At 37.1% G+C, this 24,543-nt stretch overlaps 3 protein-coding genes and 1 long non-coding RNA gene across 5 annotated transcripts; all 4 read left to right on the forward strand.

The window, feature by feature from the left end:
• Nucleotides 1–1,865: 1,865 nt before the first annotated feature.
• On the forward strand, nt 1,866–5,835 carry LOC145975370 (THAP domain-containing protein 2-like). 2 transcript variants are annotated; one of them, XR_014439957.1, is made up of 6 exons: nt 1,866–2,153; nt 2,255–2,421; nt 2,625–2,732; nt 2,826–3,059; nt 3,689–3,908; nt 5,726–5,835. XR_014439957.1 is itself a non-coding variant. In XM_083105821.1 (5 exons), exons 1-5 carry the CDS (start codon nt 2,053–2,055, stop codon nt 3,712–3,714), a joined length of 636 nt encoding a protein of 211 aa, XP_082961947.1. In that variant the 5' UTR covers nt 1,866–2,052; the 3' UTR covers nt 3,715–4,046. The 2 variants fall into 2 exon arrangements, 1 of the variants encoding a protein (XP_082961947.1); XM_083105821.1 differs by lacking the exon at nt 5,726–5,835 and having other exon boundaries at nt 3,689–4,046.
• Nucleotides 5,836–9,750: 3,915 nt separating this feature from the next.
• On the forward strand, nt 9,751–10,697 carry LOC145977665 (uncharacterized). The gene is made up of 2 exons (XM_083109763.1): nt 9,751–9,911; nt 10,019–10,697. The coding sequence occupies exons 1-2, from the start codon at nt 9,751–9,753 to the stop codon at nt 10,695–10,697; spliced, it is 840 nt and encodes a 279-aa protein (XP_082965889.1).
• A 3,389-nt stretch (nt 10,698–14,086) lies between these two features.
• Nucleotides 14,087–14,873, forward strand: LOC145972174 (uncharacterized). Its single transcript, XM_083100534.1, has 2 exons — nt 14,087–14,214; nt 14,296–14,873. Exons 1-2 carry the CDS (start codon nt 14,111–14,113, stop codon nt 14,855–14,857), a joined length of 666 nt encoding a protein of 221 aa, XP_082956660.1. The 5' UTR covers nt 14,087–14,110; the 3' UTR covers nt 14,858–14,873.
• A 7,585-nt stretch (nt 14,874–22,458) lies between these two features.
• Nucleotides 22,459–23,652, forward strand: LOC145973203 (uncharacterized). The gene is made up of 2 exons (XR_014439388.1): nt 22,459–22,596; nt 23,029–23,652. It is a non-coding gene; the product is annotated as an uncharacterized LOC145973203 (long non-coding RNA).
• Nucleotides 23,653–24,543: the final 891 nt, after the last annotated feature.

The raw sequence follows: 24,543 nt of genomic DNA on the forward strand, positions 1-24,543 counted from the left end.
AACTGTTAAAGTTGCACAAGACAATTGGAAAAATTATATAAAATTAAGTTTTATCGATTCGTACAAATTTCTTACGGCAAGTCTCGACAAATTGGCATCTTATCTAGACAAAGACAAATTCAAAATTTTAAAATCAGAATTTCAAAATTTATCTGCAGAAAATTTCAGTTTATTAACACGGAAAGGCGTCTTTCTGTACGAATACGTCGACTCTGTAGATAGGTTGCAAGATACGTGTTTACCACCGCGCGAATCCTTTTACAGTTCTTTGACCGGTGAAACTATATCCGAGAGCGATTACGCGCACGCCGAGAACATCTGGACGCGATTCTCCATTCGAACGCTAGGCGAGTATAGCGATTTGTACCTGAAAATCGACGTCTTGTTATTAGCCGATATTTTTGAAAACTTTCGCGATAGTTGCATCAAAAGTTACGGACTCGACCCCGCGTATTATTATACTCTTCCCGGATACACGTGGGATGCCATGTTAAAGCATACAAAGATTACATTCGAATTGCTTATCGACATCGACATGGTCATGTTTATCGAACGCGGTTTACGCGGTGGTCTGAGTCAGTGTTCCAACAGATATGCGCGCGCTAATAACAAGTACATGCAACAATCGTACGATCCATCGAAACCATCGTCGTACTTGATGTATTTCGATGTAAATAATTTGTACGGATGGGCAATGTGTCAACCGTTGCCCTATGCCGATTTTCGATGGGTCGACGACGTGTCGAATTTTGACGTAGCATCGATCGCGTTAGATTCGCCTACGGGTTATATCCTCGAAGTCGATCTCGAGTACCCGCAACATTTTCACGATACGCACATTGACCTACCGTTTTGCCCGACACGCGACAAGCCGCCCGGCAAGCGGCAAGACAAACTCCTCGCAACGCTATACGATAAGAAGCGTTACGTGATACACTACCGTAACCTACAGCAATGTACGCGACACGACCTTCGCGTTACAAAAATACATCGCGTATTACAATTTACACAATCTCCGTGGCTTCGCAGTTATATCGAATTAAATACACAGTTTAGAACACTCGCGAAAAATGATTTTGAAAAAAATTTATATAAACTGATGAATAACGCGGTATTTGGTAAGACGATGGAAAATGTGCGTAATCGTGTCGATGTAAAATTATTAACAAAGTGGGACGGACGATACGGAGCAGAAGCAATGATAGCGAAACCAAATTTTCATAGTAGAAGCGTTTTTTCGGAAAATTTGATTGCCATAGAATTACGCAAACTTGAAGTGAAATTTTATAAACCAATCTATGTCGGCATGTGCATACTCGACATTTCTAAAACGTGCTTGTACGAATTTCATCATGAGTACATGTCACCGCTATATCGTGATAAATGCCGAGTAATGTACACAGACAGTCTTATATACCACATTGAGTGCGAAGATGTCTATGAAAATATGAAACATGATATCGCTAGTTTCGATACGAGCGATTATCCAATTGATAACGCGTACGGTATACCGCTCGTGAATAAAAAAGTACCGAGTTTAATGAAAGATGAAAATAACGGCGCGATAATGACCGAATTCGTCGGGCTTAGAGCAAAAATGTATGCGATGAGAGTGGACGGGAAAAAGGATACGAAGAAGGTTAAAGGTGTCAAAAGTAACGTTGTTGCGAGAACGATAACATTCGATGATTACACGCGGTGTCTGAATGACGAAATAGAAATGACACGACAGCAATCTTGCATAAGATCGAAATTGCACAAAGTGTATACCGTCCGCGAGACGAAAATTGCTCTGAGTCCGTACGATGACAAGCGGTATATCGTACCTGATTCGACCATGGACATAGGAATAAAGGGACAGAGCAATAGCTGCGGGGGGTGAAGCCGTCTCCGGGGAGCGGGGAACTACGGTCACGTGGTACTTTGGTGCCGCATTGGCGATTGGTTGTGATCGCGCAAGCGCAATCTTTCATCGAGAGTCAGAAGTGTCATGGAAGTGTCAGAACAGTTTTATTGAATTATAATTCAAAGAAAAAATATACTGTTTTTACAATGCCACAGTGCATTGTAAAAAATTGTAAAAACCGTACAAGAAGTCGTCCCGTTTTGGGACAAATAAAAGAAAAAAATATAAATAATGTCTCATATCACCGGTAAGAAAAATCATATTTTATTAGCATATATGAAAATTATATTGTATTATCAAAATAAGACAAATGATATAATATAAAGTAACACATTTATTTTTTAATAGATTTCCAAAGAATGAAAAAGCAAAATTGCTTTGGTTGGATATACTAGAGCTAAATGCGGAATTAGTTCCTATTGGAGCAAGAATTTGTTCCGCACATTTTGCAGAAGATGCCTTTAATTTTTTATATGGTACAAAGAGACTTCGACCAAATGCACTACCGTATATAGGTATCAAATAGTATTATTATTATCAGGATTGAGAAATAATACGTTATTTGTAATGCCATTATTATTATAATTTTTTTCTGTTTACAAGTTAGTAGTGGCATTATTTTTATCAAATAACTTTCCCAACTGTCTGATTTATTGTATGGCACAAGATTATGCAGTTTTATTTATATATTGCTTTGTATCTTATGTTTACTTGCTAGAACGTGTGATTGAGAATGTTCCAAATGATGGTATTATTGCATCAAGTTCTGTATGTAATACTTTAAAAATTGATAGAGCCACATCTCCTATCCCTGGATGCAGTCATTGTAAGAAATATTTCATCTTATTTAATATAATATGTGTAACAATTTTCTAAAAAATTAAAATTTGTTATACATTATATTTTTTAAATTTTTTAGTTGCGGATCAGTCAACAAATACATCACCAAAGAGAGACCATAACGCTCTTGAAAAGGAATACCTCCACAAAAAATTGCAAGACACAAAAACCTCTTTTTCAAAAAAGTTTAAACTTTTGCAACAGAAGGTTCGACGAAAAGAATCACGAATAATCACTTTGGAGGCAATTCTTAATTCACTCAAGAAAAACAATATGTTAGGGACTGAAGAATTGCAGATATTACAAGACATAGGTGGGTCAAATTCTAAAATATTAGAAAGACAATTGCTTAAAAATAGAGGAAAACCTTTAAACAAACAATTTGATAGTCGACTTAGATCATTTGCTCTAACTTTACATTATTATTCGCCAAGAGCGTATGAATATGTACGACAAGAATTTAATAATTGCTTACCACATTGTAAAACAATATCTAAGTGGTATCAAAGCATTCATGGAAAACCTGGCATTATGTTAGAAGCTGTAAATGCTATCAAGCAACGATCAAATAGTGTCGATTATCAATTGTTTGGATCATTAGTATTTGACGAGATGGCTATCCGTCAGCATGTAGAATATGATGGTAAAAAATTTAATGGATATGTGGATATGGGTGAGAATGTAACTGTCACTGATACGAGGCTTGCAAAAGATGCTTTAGTTTTTATGGTTGTGTGCATTAATGGTGCATGGAAAATTCCATTGGCTTATTTCCTAATTGACAGAATAACTGCAGAACAAAAAAAGAATCTAACTTTACAATGCATTTCTTCTTTGCACGATGCAGGCATGCAGATTGTGTGTGTTACGTGTGATGGAACAGCTACCAATTTTGCTATGATGCAACAATTAGGATGTAATTTTAATGTTTTACCTTTGCAGACGACATTTCAACACCCAGTTACTAATGAACCGATAGCAATATTTCCAGATCCATGCCACATGTTGAAATTAATAAGAAATGCATTTGGGGACTTGAAAATTTTTGTCGATGAAGATAACAAATTGATGAAATGGGAATATCTTGAAAAATTGCACAATTTACAAGCAATAGAAGGAATGCATTTGGGAAATAAGTTGCGAACAGCACATATTAATTATGGTAAACAAAAAATGAAAGTGAGATTAGCTGCACAAACATTAAGCCGATCTGTGGCAGATTCATTACATTACTGCAAAGATGTATTAAAACTGGATGATTTTAAATATGCTGAAGCCACAATTAAATTTTTAAATATTTTCAATGATTTATTCGATATATTAAACTCTAAAAGTTTAAAACAAACAGGTTTTAAAAAAGCATTATGTTTTGAAAATATTACAATATTTACAAATAGATTAGAAATTTGCAAAACCTACATAACATCTTTAAAAACAACTAACGGGGAACTTTTGTATAAAGGTCGTAGGAAAACTGGATTTCTAGAGTTTTAAATATGCATAAATAGTGCCCAAATTTTGTATAAAATTTGGTGTCAAGAAAAAAATGTATTAAAATATATTCCATTTTACAAATTGAATCAAGATCATGTTGAGCTTTTGTTTGGTTGCATTAGATCAAGGGGAGGTGGTAACAATAACCCAACATCTCGGCATTTCAAGCTGCAATAAAAAAAATATTAGTACATTGTGAATTAAGAAACGTTTCAAACGGAAATTGTATAGCCTTAGAAGAAATATCTATCCTACACGTATCATCCTTTAATACGACTGTTAATTCAGAAGATGTTATTCGGTGGTCTAGTGGATTACATCGTCTTGAGGATGATACAGTTGTAACGAATGATATAATAAATGATCATGATTATATACCAGATTTAAGAAATTTATCTGAATTTGCAAAATAAGTGACAGTGTATATTGCTGGATATGTTGTCATGCAATTACAAAAAACTATTTTATGCACCCAATGTATAGAAGCATTGAAATCAAATAAAATCATGTATAGCGATAGTTTAATTGCTTATAAAGATAGAGGTCGATTAACATATCCATCTAATGATGTAATAGTAATTTGCCGCATATGTGAAAAAATAATTAGAAATGCATTATGTGAAAGTGGCAATACCTATATGGATAAGAAATTTACCGTTGCCTACTTGACAGTTCAAGTTTTAAATAATTTAATTGGACATAACTTATTTATAAATTTAGAGAATCATGTATCTGAACAAAGCGCACTTGATAATCATATTGTTCATTTAATACGTTCAATAAGTAATAGATATATAAAAATAAGATTACATTATATTGCGCAACAAGCTATTAATACATCAATAAGTATGCGACATGTATTTAATAAGCTAATTTTATTTAAAGGTCAATAAATGTAATAAAATTGATAAAAAATAATTTTGTTATTAATAATACCATCCTAATCCCTTTATGCAATAAATATTGACAGTTGTACAATTTATTAAAGAATGAATTATTTATCAATATTTAGGTATTTACATTAACATTTTATAATAAAATTTTTAATATTTTATTATAAAACTGTAACCAATACTTACTTCCATGGGCAAGTTATATGCTGTTGCAAAATCCGTTAAATCACATTGTTAAATGCAGAAAAGTGAAAAATAATTTTCTAATCTTAAAAATCTTAATAATCATAAATATTCTTCTAGTTATTTCTATTTATAAATAGTTTTATTTTACTGAATTCATTGCAATTAATTGCAAAATTAAATACTAAAACAAAAACAATAAAGATTTTTCATATCTATAGATTCTAACTTTTTTTTATCATTTAATTCTGACATCTCGATGACATGCATTAACACCATTAACATTTCAATATGCTGATTTATAAATAAAACACTTTGTTTCTCTATTTTACTCAAAATATTCTATCACACATTTATAATTGTAAACAAACTAAATGTCTCATTTTCAAATTTCGCGCATTTATGCTAGAACCAATTACCAATGCGGCACCAAAGTACCACGTGACCGTGTTCCCCGCTCCCCGGAAGCGGCTTCACTCCCCTCGCCTAAAGTAGAGGTTTATACTCCGTTCCTTTATTCCTATGTCCATGGATTCGACCGACACATTACCATGGGGACATTATAGGATACCCTTATAATATAATATATATAATGTAATGTAATATAGTATGTGATATAATGTAAGATATTATACTATAAAGAAATATTATTTTTGTATATGTATCTCACACATATGTATATGTATTTCATATATTGTATTATATACGATTATTGGAAAGGATGTATTAATAAAGATTTTTGTATTTTTATATATTTCATGTATATTTTTTATATGTTGTACATATTTTTTTCTTAAATTTAAAAATAAATACAATTTGTATGAATTAAATCACATTGTCCTTATGTATCCAAGAATTGTGCGAATTGTCAAATCCCAACCATTTCACGTAAACCTCGTTACTCCTCCTACGCAGTATTTTCTCCACGAGATACACGTCCGGATAATTCGCGCGATGCAACTCGTACTCGTAGAACGCTCCAGCGATAGATTTTTTGCGATAATCCTCCAGTAGATAGCTTACGGGATTAGTATGTTGTACTTTTGCAATTTTAAACACTTCGGTTGTCCACTTTGGCGTGTAACCTTTCTCGAAAACTGTCTTGTACTTGCTAACGCGTACCGAGTCACCTACTTTGAATTTCGCCGGACCCGCGATATTTACATGGTTGTACACAGTAGCCAAGAGTCTTTCAGCGATCGCGGGAGTAACGTCGACGGGTCGCATACCGATCGTTCGATGCTTGCGCGAGTTGTAATCCGATACGAGTCGCGGCAACGCGCTGATCCACTTGTAAGATCCGTTCAGCGTAAACATCTTCCACATGTCGTTTTTCAGCGTGCGATTGAATCGCTCAACGATCGATGCCTTCAATACCGAATATGTAGAATAGTGATTGATGTCATGTTTCCGCATGAGCCGTTGCACGTCAGCGTTATAAAATTCCTTCCCCATATCAGTCTGTAAGTTTTTCGGACATCTTTTGCTATCTCGAATTATCTCGGCGATAGCGTCAGCTGTCTCGCTTCCACCTTTACTCTTGAGTGGTATGGCCCACGCGTGCTTGCTCAACGCATCTATGACTGTGAGTATGTAGTGGTAACCTCTGTTGAAACGAGAGTACGGACGCATCTCGACAATGTCAGCTTGCCACAGGTCATCGTATCCCCGCACTATGACGTGTCTTCGGGGAAAATTTTTTCTCGCCGGCGCGTGCAATTCGTTCACCAACTGCCGTTTCTCTAAACTATGTTGTTTCTTCGCTTCCTCGGTTATTCCCGATCGCCGATCCATCGTTGTTTCGATTCGTCGATCAAACGATGTGTGCCGCGAGTATCACCGTGCGTTTTATCATTCGTTGCCACACGTTCCTGGCCCGTTCGATAGCCGTTCATAGCTGTTCGATAGCCGTTCGATAGCCGTTCATAGCTGTTCGATAGCCGTTCGATAGCCGTTCGATAGCCGTTCGTAGCTGTTCGTAGCTGTTCGATAACCGTTCGATAGCCGATCGATAGCCGTTTATAGCTGTTCGATAGCCGTTCCCAACCCGTTCGATAAACCTTTGCAGATGTTTAATAATTGTACAATAGCCGCTCCTAAACAATTCACTACAGCCGCTCATTACAGGTTGATAGCCGTTTCTGAATTAGTGTTAATCGCACGCCGAAGCTCGTTTATCGCAGTCTGCAAAACTCGCACGTCCCTCTCGAACGCAGTCAGCTTCTCGTCTGATTCTTTCTGCTGATTCTTCAACGTTTTAACGCATTGTTCCACGTACAGTTTGTTGACTGCATCGGTATCAGCCTCAGGATGCGCTACACGGCGAATCTTGCGCGACCTCGCGTCATAGTACGTAGCGACGCGACACAGAGTGTTTTGACGCAAGTAACTTGTCACCGATTTACCCCAATGATCGCTTGTTCTAATTGCTTCATTTCTCCGTTCGAATAATCCAAATTTGTTGATGGGCATTTTTTTCCTCGATGCGAGTGACGTCGATCGACTGATCAGTTTTGTCGAGACACCGTTTAATTTATAATAAGACCAACTTCGCGAAGTTCATCGATGATCGACAGGATCTCGTTGTCGTGAGCGTTGTGGCCAGCTCGGCGCGAAGCGTCGAGCAATCGTAGACGATCCACTAGCTCGTTGGGATCGTCCAAGTGCATGTAATCGATCTTATTGTCGGTTAGCGTCATCGCGCGAGGCATGAATACTCCCGTACCGCATTTTTTCTTTTTCGATTCGATCGACATCAACGGTGCAATTATGTGTTTATACTTGTATCCCCTGTTGCTCTTTAATTGACCTTGCGCATCATATTGACGTTTATGCGCACTCGTCGCCATTAATATGCTCTTATATTTTTGCATATCGTCCTCAGTGTATATGTCATCATCGGGAATTCTCTTGAAGATCAACTCGTATAATCCAGGTGTACCAATGTACCTCACTTTGTCTATGATTATAGAGTCATCTGCGCCGATGTCGAATCGTTTGTTACCGAGCCACATTTCATTCTCGTCGAAATAGACACCGTACACGTGATCGATCTGGTTTTTTTGATCGCCACTAAGGAGAGCGCCCATGTACTTTTGTGCCAGTGGCCCGAAGTGCTCTCGTAACATTTTTTGACCTTCCAACGTTTGTAACATGTTTCGAACAGATGGTGATTCGAGCGGGTTGCCCGTGGTTTCGAAAACATTTTCGATTGCGAGTGATTCGGGTATCGTGGGTTGTACGATTCTCGTTGTCGCGGGCGGTGTGGAGGTTATCAGCGGTTCATCCGATGTATGCGGTGTCGATAAACGATTCGCCTTCAATCGTTGTCTCTTTTTCGGTGTCGTATCCTCCTCCTCCTCCTCTTTCTCTTCCTCCTTGTACCGCTTGATGGGTAACGTTTTAATTATAGCGTCAGCGTTACTCTCCAGCTCGTTTTTCACCGCGATTAAGCTAGAGTTGTCGACGATTTTTTGTAGTGGCTCGATAATAGGCCTAAAATGGGTCTTGACTGCGATATCGTCGTCGATCTTACCGGTCTTCAAAGCGCGATCTTTCTTGCGGATCGATTCGCTCGTTTTCTCAATCTCCCTCGCAATCTTTTCACGCTCGCGAATATTATCGTTTTCAGCCATGTCGACAGAGTGTGTCGGCAGCGACTAATCGTTTTGCGGTATCGCGAACATGTTAAATCCTTTTCTGTATCGCCCGTTCGTAAATGAGCTGTCCTTATCTATCACTAGGAATCCATACTTTTGTTGCCAACAAGTACGACACAATTCACTGAAATCCCCGTACGACATGTCGGTATTCACGTGATCGTTGTACACGTGTTTCAAGTTGGTACCGTCCTGTTTAAACAAGATCAGCAGGTTCGCGTTGTCGCGTATAAGATGTTTTGGTATTCTCGCGTACGTCTGACAGAGATAGAAGCAGTCGACGTTCGAGTGACGACCCATTGAGAAGTACTCTCTTATCGTATTTTGCTTGTCGCACGCCACGTCATCGAAGACGAAAATCGAGTTTGGACGTGCCTCGCTCGGTGGAATGACGTCACTGTTATTGGAGAACGTAAAATAACCGATTTCGTCAATCGGCGTCAACAAATTCTCCAGATATCGATATTTCGGCTGTTGCAGCGACTTCGAGTACACGTACACGTTCTCGAAACGTACACCATGCGGACTTTCCAGTAGACTTATCAGAACGTTGGTTTTACCACAATTCGAGGGGCCGCAAACGATCGCGCGTATAGTAGTCGGTAGCATCGTACCATGCCTGCGCATCTCCGCGTTGTCCTCCATTGATCGTAATCTGTCGTCGCAATTTGTCAAAGGTTGTCGTACGAATCTCATTTTTTCAACACTGCTGATTGGATCGAACGCCTGCCTATTTATAGGTGCGCGAAATCACGAGTCGCTCAGTAGAGAAAAAATGTTCATCCTGCTAACAAATCCTTCCGATATTCGCGATTTGAGCGTCGAACAGCTACAATTTGTGTCGAAAGCAGTTCTATTGAGAACGTGCGATGATTACGTCCACTACGTGTGGGACAAACTTCCGGAACACATAAAAGCGGATCCGGAGGTTCAGACGTATCGTCGCTGTTACGAACACTACAATCAGCCGTGTCAGGAAACGCACATCGACGGTCCGGCGCCGTTGATAAAGAATTGCGGCGAATGTCAACGAAAATATGTAGAGGCCTATTAAATCACGCGATAAACGCACTTCCGATCGAATTCCATATTCCCGGCTATCAGTTTTGCGGACCAGGCACGCGGTTGCAAAAGCGATTAGTCAGAGGCGATCGAGGTGTCAACCCATTGGACGCGGCGTGTCGCGAACACGATATAGCATACTCTCGGAGCAACGATCTCACCGAGAGACACGCGGCGGATAGGATATTCGCTGAGAAAGCGCGGAATCGCATCGTTGCGAAAGATTCGACTCTCGGTGAGAGAGCCGCCGCCACAACTGTCTGGGCAGCGATGAAAGCCAAGACGAAGCTCGGTATGGGTCTGAAGACGAAGACGAAGAAAAAAACGGTGAAGAAACGGATACTTCCGGTAGCGAAATGCGGCGGTGTATTGCCGATTCTACCAATGTTGGGTGCGCTCGAATCCCTGATCGGTGGAGCGGCTGGTGTAGCGAAAGTGGTGAACGACGGAAAAGCCGCGCAACGTCAGTTGCAAGAGATGCTACGTCACAATCGCGCCATGGAAGGTCACGGATTATATCTCGCTCCTTACAAATACGGACGAGGAGCCTCAACAAGGAGAAAAAAAAAACGTCAAAGAGACGCTAAAAATGCCGCAGGGCGCAACTACCAACGTACAATTGCTACAACTGGCAAAACGTATGCGCATTCCATATTTTAGAGGTGTTTTCATGCGCGACTCTTTACCGATCGGTGGTATATATCGAAACGAGAGCGGCATCGTAAATTTGGATAGCGTCGAAGGACCAGGTACTCATTGGGTAGCGTATGCAAAGAGGGGGAATCGCGCTATATATTTCGACAGTTTCGGCAATCTTCGACCGCCGAATGAATTGGAGCGATATCTCGGACGAAACGTAACGAAGATACAGTACAATTACACACCTGTTCAAACTTACGATCAGAGCATCTGCGGACAATTGTGCTTTCAGTTTCTTCGAACGGTCGATGCATGTGAATTTAAAGACAGATATTGCGCTATTTAACTCAGTATTCGTTAAACAGTTTCGTCGACATGTCTATGACATTCACGTTGACTGGGAAGAGTAGCGTTCTCACGGCAAACTTCTTTCCCACCGTAGATTTGAGCGACGGCGAATACGAGCTCGGTCTAACGGATTTTGAGACTTATCACACGATACCGAATGTGAATTCCTCGAATAATAAATTTTACTTTGGCAAAGACGACGAAGAAATTACGATTCCCGAGGGATCGTATGAGTTGCAAAATATACATGAATTTTTGAAACATGCAATTTCACGGAAACATCGCGATGAGAAACACATTGACGGCGATGACTATGAAGATGATGATGAATATCCGATAGTGCTCCACGCTAATTACAATACAATGAGGAGCGAGATCAAATGTGCCTACAGAATAAACTTTACCAAACCCGTCAACATTGGATCGCTGCTAGGATTCTCGAATCGTATTCTCGAGCCGCGAAAATGGTACGAATCAAACATGCCGATTAACATTCTCAACGTGAATATTATCCGTATAGAGTGTAACGTGACCGCGGGTGCGTACAACAACGGCATACTCGTTCATACGATACATGAATTTTCACCGAGGGTACCACCGGGATATAAGATATCGGAAACGCCTGCACAGATCATTTACCTGCCGATCATCGCGCGGAGCATTACGGATTTAACGTTACGCGTTGTCGACCAGAACGGACGATTGCTCGATTTTCAAGGAGAAGAGATCACCGTAAGATTGCATGTACGTATGCGACGTATGAGATGCTCGTATTGAACGGATCGAAAGACGTGAGAGATAACGCAATCTTTACGATACCAGCAACACCACCACCACCAACAACAACAACAACAACAATGTCGACGTTCGCTAATATCAAATCATCCAAGAAAAAGAAACTCAGCGCATCGAACGTTGCGTTTTTACAATCTTTGGGATTTGCGGTGCGAAACAGCTGAACGATGACCGACATTCTCAACATTGGTGATGAACCGATCTTTGACAATCGTATCGTCAAGATCGAGACTCACACGTATAACCCGTTCGCCAATACAACGTTCGGACACAGTGACGAGATAAGAATACCCATACAACAACAGGATCTGTATACGCTGCCGTACGAGAGTTTCCTATACATCGAGGGACAACTAACGGGGAAAAAAACAGCAACAGTTGAAGGAGAAAGTGATGTGGTACTGGGACATAATTGCGTCGCATTCATGTTCGATGAGATTCGATACGAACTCGATGGCGTTGAAATTGATCGCAATAGAAACGTAGGAATAACTACTACGCTCAAAAACTATGTAACGGTATCATCCGATAGAATTGTGATTATGAAAAACGCCGGCTGGGATCCGCCGACCTATTCGCATGGACATTTCAATTTTTGCGTATCGCTCCACATGTTATTGGGATTTTGCGAGGATTATAAACGAGTGGTGATTAACGCTCGTCACGAATTGATCTTAATACGATCGCGCAACGATAATAATTGTCTGGTTGGAAGTTCAACGCTGGAGCCTGTGATGACCATATTCAAGATACAATGGCGAATGCCTCACGTGCTGTTGAGCGAGATCGAAAAACTGTCGATGCTGCGTGCTCTGGAAAGCGGACGATATCTCAGCATGGGTTTTCGCTCGTGGGATCTGTACGAGTATCCGCTATTGCAGCTTACAACCAAGCATTCGTGGGCCATTAAGACCGCGACTCAGCTGGAGAAACCACGCTACGTTGTCTTCGCCCTGCAAACAGGCCGGAAGAATGCCTTGTCTAAGAATGTATCTCAATTCGACGACTGCAAATTGATCAATGTGAAACTCTATCTGAACTCGGAATGTTATCCGTACGACGATATGAACCTGGATTTCGATAAAAGCAGATGGTCCATTCTGTACGACACGTACGCGCGCTTCTGCAAGAACTATTACGGATACGAGTATCTCGAGCCGAGTCTCTCCGTCTATACGTTTCAACAACTCGGTCCGTTCGTGATTATCGATTGTTCTCGACAAAACGAATCGGTCAAGAGCGCAACGGTGGATGTGAGATTGGAATTCGAATGTAAGGAGAACGTGCCGGCGAATACCACTGCGTACTGTCTCATCATACACGATCGTGTGATCCAGTACAATCCGTTGACCAACGTTGTACGCAAAATCACCTAAGCGATAACATCGACACAAGAGAGGGGAGGAGGAGGAGGAGGATATAAATCAAAGTGCTGCGAGATGATTTTAGAGTTTGCCATTCCTCTCGACTGACGTATCGAAGAGAGAAAGAGAGAGAGAGAGAGATCTCGTCATGTCTATACCAACGTTTGTGGATCTGCAAGGATTTATTGTCGGGAGAAATTTTGTCGTGAAGGAAGCTGCGGTTCTGAGGAAGGGATATGTTCTCTCGCATTATTTTTTCGCAAGTCCTGTACCGTGGAGCGTGCTAACAAAATCTGAGCGATGTCAAGTCTCATGGGTGATTAGAAATCATCACGGATTACAATGGGAAGACGGAAACGTTCCGTATGGCTTGGCTCAGCGTGTAATTACAACAGCTATCGTTGGTACGATACACGAAGAAGAAGAAGAAGAATCGTCTGTCGTGTACGTTAAAGGACTTGAAAAGCGAAAATGGTTGACCGATATACTAGGCGATGTGGGAAACGGCTATATTATTGAAACTTTGGATGCTGACTATGAAGATATTGATTCTCTAAATAAATTAGATATTACCAATAGTATGCGATGTGGAAAACATGTTAAGAATTGTGCATTACAAAATGTATTTAAAATATTTAACTGGTGGTCGCAACGCCAGAAAGAATTGCAAGAAAATAAAATATGTAAACATTAATATGTTTTATTTCTTATTTTCCCTCCCTAAACCTTTCCATGCGTTTCTAAGAATTTTTTGTCTGAGCGTTATCTCCCCTTCTCCTAAAACTCAAAACGTTAGAAGCATTGATCCCCCCCCCCACCACATTATACTTTTGGAAGATGAGCGTCACGTATACTCGGTTATTTCTTATACGATCAGTGTCGCGTTAACACCGCTCTCGTGGTTCACTTTCCATAACTCCCAGAGAAATGTACTACGTCGAAAGAAGTGGCAGCGGCAGCGGCGTCGGAAGAAGCGTGAATAACGTATCAAATCATGATAAAACTCCATCGTTTGAGAACAAACGTGACGAGTAAGTTTTTCGTTTAACTTCTTTCTATTTTTATATTTTTACAAATTGTATTACTATTATTTAATTTTAATTTTTCTGTAGCATTTCGTTGGAACGTCGTGCGGTTCGTATACTAGGTAGACGATACGCATTGACAGCTACGGGATTCAAATTCCTCGAAATTGGTATCAACGTGGGTCCACCGAGTTACGTGGAGATTGCCATAGGAGATCATCGAGGAAAGGAACTGATATTATCTCTCGAAACGTGGAAGAGACTCTACGAGCAACGTCGTAATATTCAAAATTTCCTTCGGAACGACTCTAAAGATGACTTCAATTTCATAAGCGTTGGACCGCTAACAGTGAGAGTTCGTACGATTAACGACGTCAAACTCATAAGTCTCGAATCTTCAAACGTATGCTTGATGATGGTCGAATCGACGTTACATCGTATGTTCGATCTCGATCACTGCATAGATGTAACTTTTGATCGATTGGATAAAATTATCCAAACAGTTGATGTCAAGTTTACGCAATTCTCCAATATCGCGTCCACTGTAATAAATCCGAAAGAAATATCAAATGTAATACGCGCGAGTGCTGCTTTCAACAAGCATCAACTCGTCGATTGCGAACTGGCAGCTTTAGTTTTTAGTCCATAGTACGTAAGAAAAATATATAAAACATAAATAAAGAGTTTTAAGTCAAAATCATGACGTAATTTCTTCGCACGCATTTCCATCCACCCAATCCTTCAAAGAATATTTCTATTTATATTGTTTGTTAACTGATAATATTGTATACTTGCGATAATACAGAGATGACAGAGAGAGATAAAAGGGATAAAGAGAGAAAGAGAGAGGGATATTCAGAGATTGTTGGAGGCACGAAAGAAAAATTCTTTTGTAACTGAACCTAGGGTTGAAAATGTGTTGTTATCTCGCTATGATTCATAGATTGCTCGAAAACGTCGGACCCCGAAATATTTCAAAAATGTGTTGTTATCTACGTACTTCCATCCGCCCAATTCTTCAAAGAATACTTCTATTTATATTGTGTATGTTAAAAAAATATAATGAAGAGGACTCTGCTGCACTAGAGTATCATTTCTTTCGTTGCTCTTCTATGTTTCGGTGGTCTGCTGCACTAGAGTATCATTTCTTTCGTTGCTCTTCTGTGTTTCGGTAGTCTGCTGCACTAGAGTATCATTTCTTTCGTTGCTCTTCTGTGTTTCGGTGGTTTTGTGCAATGGCTGAAGAAAACATAATTATCATCGACGACGATACGGATGATGATTACGATTGGATGGATCCAGTTGTGGCGGAGAGGATGGAGATAGAGAGAGAGAGGAGAGAGAGAGGAGAGAGATGGAAGATGATAATCTCTATGAATCAGACGAGGAAATAGAAATAGAACCCATAGCAGACAGTGATTATGAGAGTGATAGTAGTGATGAACTAATACACACTAAACATCGAAATTTAGACTTGACTGAAATAATGGCATTGGATCACACGAAGATATGTTGTATATCTTACTACTATGTGAAAGATGAGTCCAAATATTGTACCGAGTGCTTCTATAGATTATCATTCCTGTTCTTAGAAGCTGGTTTTGTTCGGGAACATAGATGCACATATTATGAACATTTGGAAAATATGTCTTGCAAAGAATGTAACAAATCTTTGAATCAAATATTGGTCTGCAACATGTGCCCTATTTGCACAAATTAAAATAGATGATGGATAACATTGTAAGTATCTTAATTTATTATATATCAAAAGTATTTTAAAATAAATTATTAAAATAATTTAAACTAATGAAATGCGTATGTTTTCTTCTGTTTTCAGAAACGGCTTCCCCAACATAGCCCGACGGTCTATTTTATATATTATTATTGTTATTTTTTATATTGTATACTTTTTATTAAACACACACATTTAAATAAATTATATATATTTTTTTAATTGTAACAAAATCATGACGTAATTTCTTCGCACGCATTTCCATCCACCCAATCCTTCAAAGAATACTTCTATTTATATTGTTTGTTAACTGGTAATATTGTATAATATCTCAAAAATGTGTTGTTATCTCGCTATGATTCACAGATTGCTCGAAAACGTCGGACCCCTGAAATATCTCAAAATATAAGTTTATGACTAATATTGTATACTTGCGATAATACAGAGAGAAAGAGAGATAAAAGGGATAAAGAGATAGATAGAGGGATAGAGGGATAGAGAGGGAGAGAGAGAGAGAGAGGGATAGAAATATAAAGGGATAAAGAGAGAGAGCGAGAGAGGGAGGAATAGAGAGAGACCCAAAATCTTCTTCATAGGAATACCGCCATTTTTGTTTATACGTGCGTCCCCCGCCCCGCAGCCCCCGCGCCTCCGAAATTCCCTCCGTCCCACGTGACGTCATCCCTGATAGGACCTGAGTTAGAACCCGTGTGACGTCATCCCCCTCCATCCTGCGTGACGTCATTCCCCCGCGCCGCTGAGATCCCCTCGCCTCTCACCCCCCTGAGATCCCTGCGTTAGAACTCTCCTAGTGCTAACTACTTGTATTGTTTCTTGCGACTATGTATTCCTTCTTTCGCTTAAACATTATTATGTTTGAAATTTAATACACCATTAAATTATTATATTTTTTGAGATTTGCGTCGATCATCAACGCTTGTGGTTGTTTGCCTTGTCATTATTGATTCTTTGATTCTTATCTTTGGAAACCACTTTTAATTAAAATATTTTTTCTTTTAATATCACGCTAGCAATTATGCGTTCTTAGAGTTTCGGTTTTTTAATTTTATTGCTACGGTGCGCTCGTACTTAAGTTTGTCATGAGATTATATAAAGCTTGCAAAAGACGACAAATAAAATTAAAAGTATCTTCGATTTAAAGTACTTCGATTTAATTTCTGATATAATCTCAATGGAGGAATTTCAGATATTAAATCAAACTTATAAGTCGGACATGTCCGGCGAATAAACGAAAATGATCTGTTCTTTATATATTAAAGATGTGAGATAAATCATCATCTATTTAACATTCATGTTCTAATATGCATGTCAATACATATAAATAAAATTTTTAATTTTATATAGTCCTTTATTAAAAAAATTTATCTTATGGACATTTTATTTTTTTTTAATATTTTGTTATTTTATTTTTCTAACTTTAATTTTTCTATTTCTCTCTAATAATAATCATTTAATTTTAATTCATTATTTAATTTAAAAGTTAGATATAAACTGATAAGGTTATTTAGAATAAGGAAAAATATATAATGTGTATTTCTTTGTAAAAAATATAAATATATTTTTATAAATTTCAAACAAGCATTTTATTGTAATGTACCATTAATTTGAAACCTATACATTTTAAATATATTAAATTAATGCATTTAAATATGATTAATTAACACGTTTTAATGTATTAAATTAAAATATATCAAGTGTATATAAGTTATGCAGCAGGAAACGTATAAAAAGAGCTTCAGCTAATTTACACATTTATACGTGTAAATATAACATATTAAGATTTGCAGTGTAATTACGATTACGCACATACTAATCATACCCAAATACAATTAATGATCGAAGGCACTTTGCACGCTACTTTAACAATGACATGTGACGTGCATTCGATCGTAACAGAAAAATAACGAGGGAAAAGCGCGTAAAGATTGATACATTCGCTTGCAATATCTCTAGAAAACTAACTTCGTATCTCTAGGAAACTAACTTCGTATGCGCGCGAAAACAACAGTCTTTTACGATCGCGGTATTGTGCAACGCGATTGAAAATGATTAAAATATTTTGATTTTAATACATAACAAATAACAAGAGATAGAAATTTATATAAATCATTGTCTCATTATATATATACATATACATGAGACAATGATTTATATAGATTCCCATCGCTACCTACTTCCTACCTGATCTACTCCAATACATATAACAAACAACCGTCGCCTCGATATAATCATGCAATCGAATTAAATAAATTCATTGATACTCATTAATCCCTTGTATACTCTTGAAGTCTTGTTTGACGTACTATATGTTTCGTGATTGCGTTTCAAAAATTAATGCAATACGCAATACTATTGACCTATTTGCTCTCACCGCGCGAATGACAAGATGACGGCACGTAAAGGCGAGCAAATATCGTTCTATTCCAGTTCGGTTTCGACAGTTTTTGCCATGTATCTCAGTTAGATTTGCAAATGGATAGAATGGAGATGAGATAACTACCTGATATGACAGCAACCGAGAATAAAATTCACCTATATCACATAAGATCTTCATGATAAATCGCGAGAAAAATATTATTTTTTTAAAGAGAAGAAATAAATACACAAATTTAGAGAAACATCATCGTATACGAAATTTAAATCTTAATGGAATGTCATTGTTGGCAAAATAATACGAAATAAATTAAAAATTTATTAGCATATACATTATCAGCATGTTAATCGTATCATATTCTTTGGCAAGAACATACGCGCAATATATTAGCAAAATTCAGAAGTGCCTATTGAAATTTAAATAAAAGAAGATATATTAAAAATAATGAGCGAAGCGTGGCACAGTAAGACAGCGCACTAATCTACAAAGTCAATGGCCCTGGGTTCGATTCTCAATAGAATCAAAAAATTGCTTGCTCCTCTCTCGGAAGGCAATGCCACTCTCAATGGCAAACCACCGAGGAAATCTTGCCAAGAAAATCGCTCTAATGTAGCCGTTCGGAATTGGCATTAAACTGTAGGTCCCATATACGTGTGATAATCTGGTGCGCAACACAGGTATATGAAAAAGAGCGATCACCACATGTCGCTAGCGACGTTGGACTAAGAAGAAAATCTTAAAAACACATTGTGTATCTAGCTAAATTTAGCTTGTTCAAACAGAATAAGGTCAAACAGATTTTAATAAAACGTTGTAGATATTTAAATATCTTCGAAGAGCATCGGATAGAAACATTGAAAAAACACCTGACTCCGATAATCTGACTTTAAGATAAATCCTGATTCCGCTTATCTCTTTGGCCCATCCTAAACTTGATTCAAACCCAAATTTTATTCAACATTGCAACATCAATAGCTCGAGATAACACTGCTTAAACAAAATTTATCAGTTATCAATTGTTACCAGATGATGAACCATCGATGTAACATATTTGTTCAATATGATATCCGACAAAAATATTCGTCGTCGGATACATGCGGATGAGTTCCAAATAAAAATTACGCATTTAATTCGGTATATATATTTATTAAAATCTAAAAATTTAGTACTATATATTTTAGTTTTATATAAAACATTAATTTAGAGATTAAATTTGAATTTAAACTTCCAAATTTTAAATAAATCTTTTTTTTTTAATTTTTATTTAAATAATTTATTTTAACAGATATGCTAATTTATTCGTCCGATTAATCTACTTTAGGAAGCACAGATATGTTTAGCGGTTAGGGACCATATCTTATCGATGGTTATTTTAAAAAGATACTTTTTATTTGATCCATCCGACAGAGTTACTATAGGAGAAAACAATTCTGTATGTAGTTTAAAGACGATATTTAGAAATTAATTTAGATATCGATGATCTTGATGAATTGACTCCTGCTTACTCCTATTCATGCAAATTTGAATAAAATTCTAATTTTTAGATAACTATAGATAATTAACACCGTGTATTTATTCCATTAATCTGATCACAAATATTGTGAAGTTAAAATTATATTTAAAGTTGCTACAATACATTCACAAACAGTAATATTCCTAAAAGTTAAAAATTTTACATATGATGTTTCTTCGGATCTTGCATATTCAATTCTTTCAGTAAAATTTATCATGTATCAATAAGAGCAATCTTTTTTTACATTGAAAGGTTTCATGCAATCTCATCAAGTGTTTATACTTATTCCTATAGCTATTTAGTTCACATAATATTTAATTGCATTTGATTACACGAAATATTCGGCAATAATAAAAAGATACGTGGTTTGATTCGATAAATGTGAATCAAGATATACGAATTAATTTATTCGTTATTGCATTATTTATATCTCTAATAATATTGTTATGTATGCAAATAATAATGTGATTACAAGCTACCATAAGAGAGCGAAGCGTGGCACAGTAGATAGCGCACTAGTCTACAAAGCCAGGTCCCGGGTTCGATTCCCGATAGAACCGAAAAATTGTATACGCTCGCTCCCCTCTCGGTAGGCACTGGCAAACCACCGAGAAATCTTGCCAAGAGAATCTCTCTATTTTTCAGCCGTTCGGAATCGGCATTAAACTGTAGGTCCCATACGTGTGATAATCTGGTGCGCAACACAGGTATATGAAAGAGAGAGATCACCATGTTCGGACACGAACAAAAGGACTATGAAGAAGCTACCACAAATAACAGGATATTTAGATTTGATGTTTTCGATGCGCATAGAATTAATTCTGATTCCGTCACAATATGATCTTAAGAGGATGCCGGAGTCGCAGCCGAACTCCGACGGGTAGGCGCCCTCATTTTAACATAACTAAAAGTGTCGGTACATTACCAACACTTATAGTTATGTTACCGACAGTATTGTCTAGAATAAAAAGACATGCATATTTTAGAAAGAGCAATGTGAAAGCTTTTCTTTACATTGTGTTTAATTGTGTTTATTGGAAAAAAATATGTTGCATTTTCACTGCTCTATCGTCTCGTACAAGCAACGATTTTAGAGCATAGATCTGTCTTTATTGCATACATATTGCACAATTCTACTATTGCTCTCATTAGTTATGTCTTTATATATATAATAAAAATATAATTATATATATATATATATATATATATATATATGAAAATATATAAAATATGTAAAAATATATGAAAAATGTAAAAAAATATATATATTGTCAAAATATTGATATGTATAATAAAATCATATTGTGAATATATTTAGAAATATTATTAGTAAATTTTACAAATATACAATATTACTTCAAATAACTTGCACAATACATTTAATATTATTAGCTTTTGATTATATCGATTAGTAAACGAGTCGTGCATAATTTGTAATTTGTTAAAAAAGTTATACGCAAATATCCTTTTTATTGTATATACAGAATGTCGCAGCGCATTATAAATAAGCGCTTGTAGAGCGCAGTAAATTGAACAACAGTCCCATATCATTTTGCGCGATTGTCGCAATAATAACAGAAATATTGAATAAAATCGGACGAATGTGTGTGTGTGTATGAGAGAGAGAGAGAGAGAAACGTTCGGCCGCTCGTGCTATAGCATGGGCCAGACATTTTGTCGGCACGCGGCAAGAGGACGGTCAGCGCGGCGCGCCGCTGCCATTGCTTACACCGCTATCGCCGCACCGCGCAGACCCTTGTTTCGAAGAAAAAATATGTAATTTGCAATTAACAATTCCATATTTTTTCTTAAAAACAACTATGTGTTTTCTTTACACCAATTGATTCCTCTCATTATTTTGTACATAAAAGTATTAAGGTAAGATAATCGAAAAATGAATATTTTACAAGATATTTTACGGTTTATGTAAAATTAAGAAATTATTTCAAGCATCATAACTCAAAAAGTACTTAACGGAAAGGTACTTAATTATAGTGTTTTGGAAAGCTCTCGAAATAAGCTACAAGAATGTACAAAAATATATAGGGTATTCTATTTAAAAAAATTGAAGTGACCTTCACGTGACCTTCAAATGACTCTTCAAGGTCAAACCAATGATACCATCTTATGGCCCCCTCGAAACCATACAACTTTTGTCTAAAACATTTTTCTCTATCTTGCTTATTTTTCGAGTTATTTGGCTGCCTAAGTTAAAATGGGTCACCCTGTATATATATATATATATATATATATATATATATATATATATATGAGAGTAGTGTTATATGTAAATATATATATATATATGCATTATTTTGCGTCTGGGAACGCGAGGCACCTTCACTTCGTGCTGAAAAAGAAATGTAAAAATTATAAAGATTGTAATGATTAAATTTAAATAAAATAATAAACTGGCAATGAGAGTAGTGTTATATGTAAATATATATATATATATATATATATATATATATTTACATATAACACTACTCTCATTGCCAGTTTATTATTTTATTTAAATTTAATCATTACAATCTTTATAATTTTTACATTTCTTTTTCAGCACGAAGTGAAGGTGCCTCGCGTTCCCAGACGCAAAATAATGCATCGTCTCAGACATCATCACCCCAGATTACTGGAGTGATGATGTCTAAGACGATGTAAGAAGGACCGGCACCTTCTGAGAGCCAGGAACAAGTATCGCACACTGCCTCACCCCATATATTACGTGAGAGCGACCGATTTAATAAGGTAAATCCTAAATTTTTTTTGTGCACATGCTTCTATACACAGAGACAGAAAAACGTCCGTAGACGCGGTTATAGATATGCATGTGTGAGTATAATAATTTAAAGTTATACGAATCATGCATTATGTACGTGTAAGGAAGAAATCACAGCGAAAGAGAAAATTACAGGAGATATTTCGATATTATAGCATTATTATAATGATATATACTAATATATTGTTATAATAATGTTACAATATCGAAATATTTCCTACAATTTTCTCTTTTGCTGTATAATTTCTTCGTTACACATACGTAATGCATATTTCGTATATATATTATAACTTTAAGTTATTATACTCACACATGCATATCTATAACCGCGCCGCCAACGGACATCACTCCTGCCTAGTGTGTGTTCATGAAAAATATATATAAAGTTATGTTTGTTTCAGCGTATCAACGAAGCAGTGCGGCGGGCAGTTAATAAGGAGCGGCGGAAGAGGCATGGCCGTCCATACTTCACTACCGGACCGGCATCAACGCCACCGGCTTATATAATGCCGCCGTCGTCACATCCTTATGTGATGCCGACACCACCGGCGGTATACGTAATGCCGACTTCAACGCCGACCTACCCCGTGGCGCCGGGATACGCAGCACCAGGATACGCAGCACCAGGATACGCGCCATCGGGATACGCGCCATCGGGATACGCGCCACCGGGATACGCGCCACCGGGATACGCGCCATCGGGATACGCGCCACCGGGATACACGCCACTGGGATACGCGCCACCAAGACTCTAAATTCCATTTATATATATATATATATATATGTACACATATATACATTATATAAGATATATAATTATATGACCAATTTTTAATAATTAATTTAAGTTTCAGTGAAGTTTTGACATTATATATATGTCACACTATTAAATTGTTGCAGCAATCTCGAAAGATAATATATTGTATTGGAATAATAACACATAAATTGTATTTTTTCAAATTTGTACACTGTGCCAATGTATGTTTTTATAAGGATAACAAATAAATGTTATCGTATTAAGTATACACAGTTTTAAATTTATCAGACCCTTCTTCATACTTTCTCATTCCCTTTTTGCATTAATTGGATTTCCCATCATATTTAGTATAGATTAATTCCTCACTTTTGTTCTTTTTCTATCGTTATCAATAGTACTTCTATCTTTGAGTTAATATCATTTTATAACCCATGTAATAAAATTTTAATAAAATATCGTTTAAAAAAGAATTCTCATTCTTGTTTGACATACAGTCGAAAAACTCATTACTTGGTTTAACATCCATCACTCTCTTAATCTTTATTTGTTAATTATGTCTATATAATTCAGCTGTACATCAAGTAAAATATATAAGTATGGTAAATAAAATATAATTGCACTTCTCTCGTAATAGGAAATATTTTATGAATAATTTCTGTACTATTAGAATGCAAGAAGTGGGAGGGACGTGTCTTTATATATATATATATATATATAAATCTACACAAACATATACATACACACACGCACGTACGCACACATATACATACACACGCACATACGCATGAACGTATAAATCATTGCATTATCTCTCTCTGATGCACGATTTTCCCTTCTCGTCTAATAAAAAAATTCCAGCACTCTCTATCGTGATGCTTGCGAACTAAATTTGCTGCTTCAGCAAATATATATATATATATATATATATATATATATATATATATATATATAGGAGGATTACGCCGGACGACAGTTTCCCGCGTCGTCGCGTTCTTGCATTTGAAACGGTGGCTTGGTGGACAACGGTTTGAAAACGACGAGGAACTCAAGACTGCCATTGTCAACTGGTTCAATTCCCAGGCGGCGAATTTCTATGCAGAGGGGTTAAAGAAACTGGTGCAGCGTTACGAAAAGTGCTTAGAACTGAATGGCGATTATG

This window comes from Camponotus vicinus, unplaced genomic scaffold, assembly GCF_025532165.1.
Source record: "Camponotus vicinus isolate PSW18456_S1 unplaced genomic scaffold, iyCamVici1.0 SCAF_1, whole genome shotgun sequence".
In the NCBI taxonomy this organism is placed as follows: Eukaryota; Metazoa; Arthropoda; class Insecta; order Hymenoptera; family Formicidae; genus Camponotus; species Camponotus vicinus.

Excerpts from the sequence above, each read along its gene's own strand:
- LOC145975370 (XM_083105821.1), top strand. The coding sequence starts at position 2,053 with ATGCCACAGTGCATTGTAAAAAATTGTAAAAACCGTACAAGAAGTCGT. Across the intron at positions 2,422-2,624 it reads AAATGCACTACCGTATATAG|AACGTGTGATTGAGAATGTT; the intron begins GTATCAAATAGT and ends TTTACTTGCTAG. Across the intron at positions 3,060-3,688 it reads GCAGATATTACAAGACATAG|ACGACATTTCAACACCCAGT; the intron begins GTGGGTCAAATT and ends TTACCTTTGCAG.
- LOC145977665 (XM_083109763.1), top strand. The coding sequence starts at position 9,751 with ATGTTCATCCTGCTAACAAATCCTTCCGATATTCGCGATTTGAGCGTC. Across the intron at positions 9,912-10,018 it reads GCGGATCCGGAGGTTCAGAC|AGGCCTATTAAATCACGCGA; the intron begins GTATCGTCGCTG and ends GAAAATATGTAG.
- LOC145972174 (XM_083100534.1), top strand. The coding sequence starts at position 14,111 with ATGTACTACGTCGAAAGAAGTGGCAGCGGCAGCGGCGTCGGAAGAAGC. Across the intron at positions 14,215-14,295 it reads TTTGAGAACAAACGTGACGA|CATTTCGTTGGAACGTCGTG; the intron begins GTAAGTTTTTCG and ends ATTTTTCTGTAG.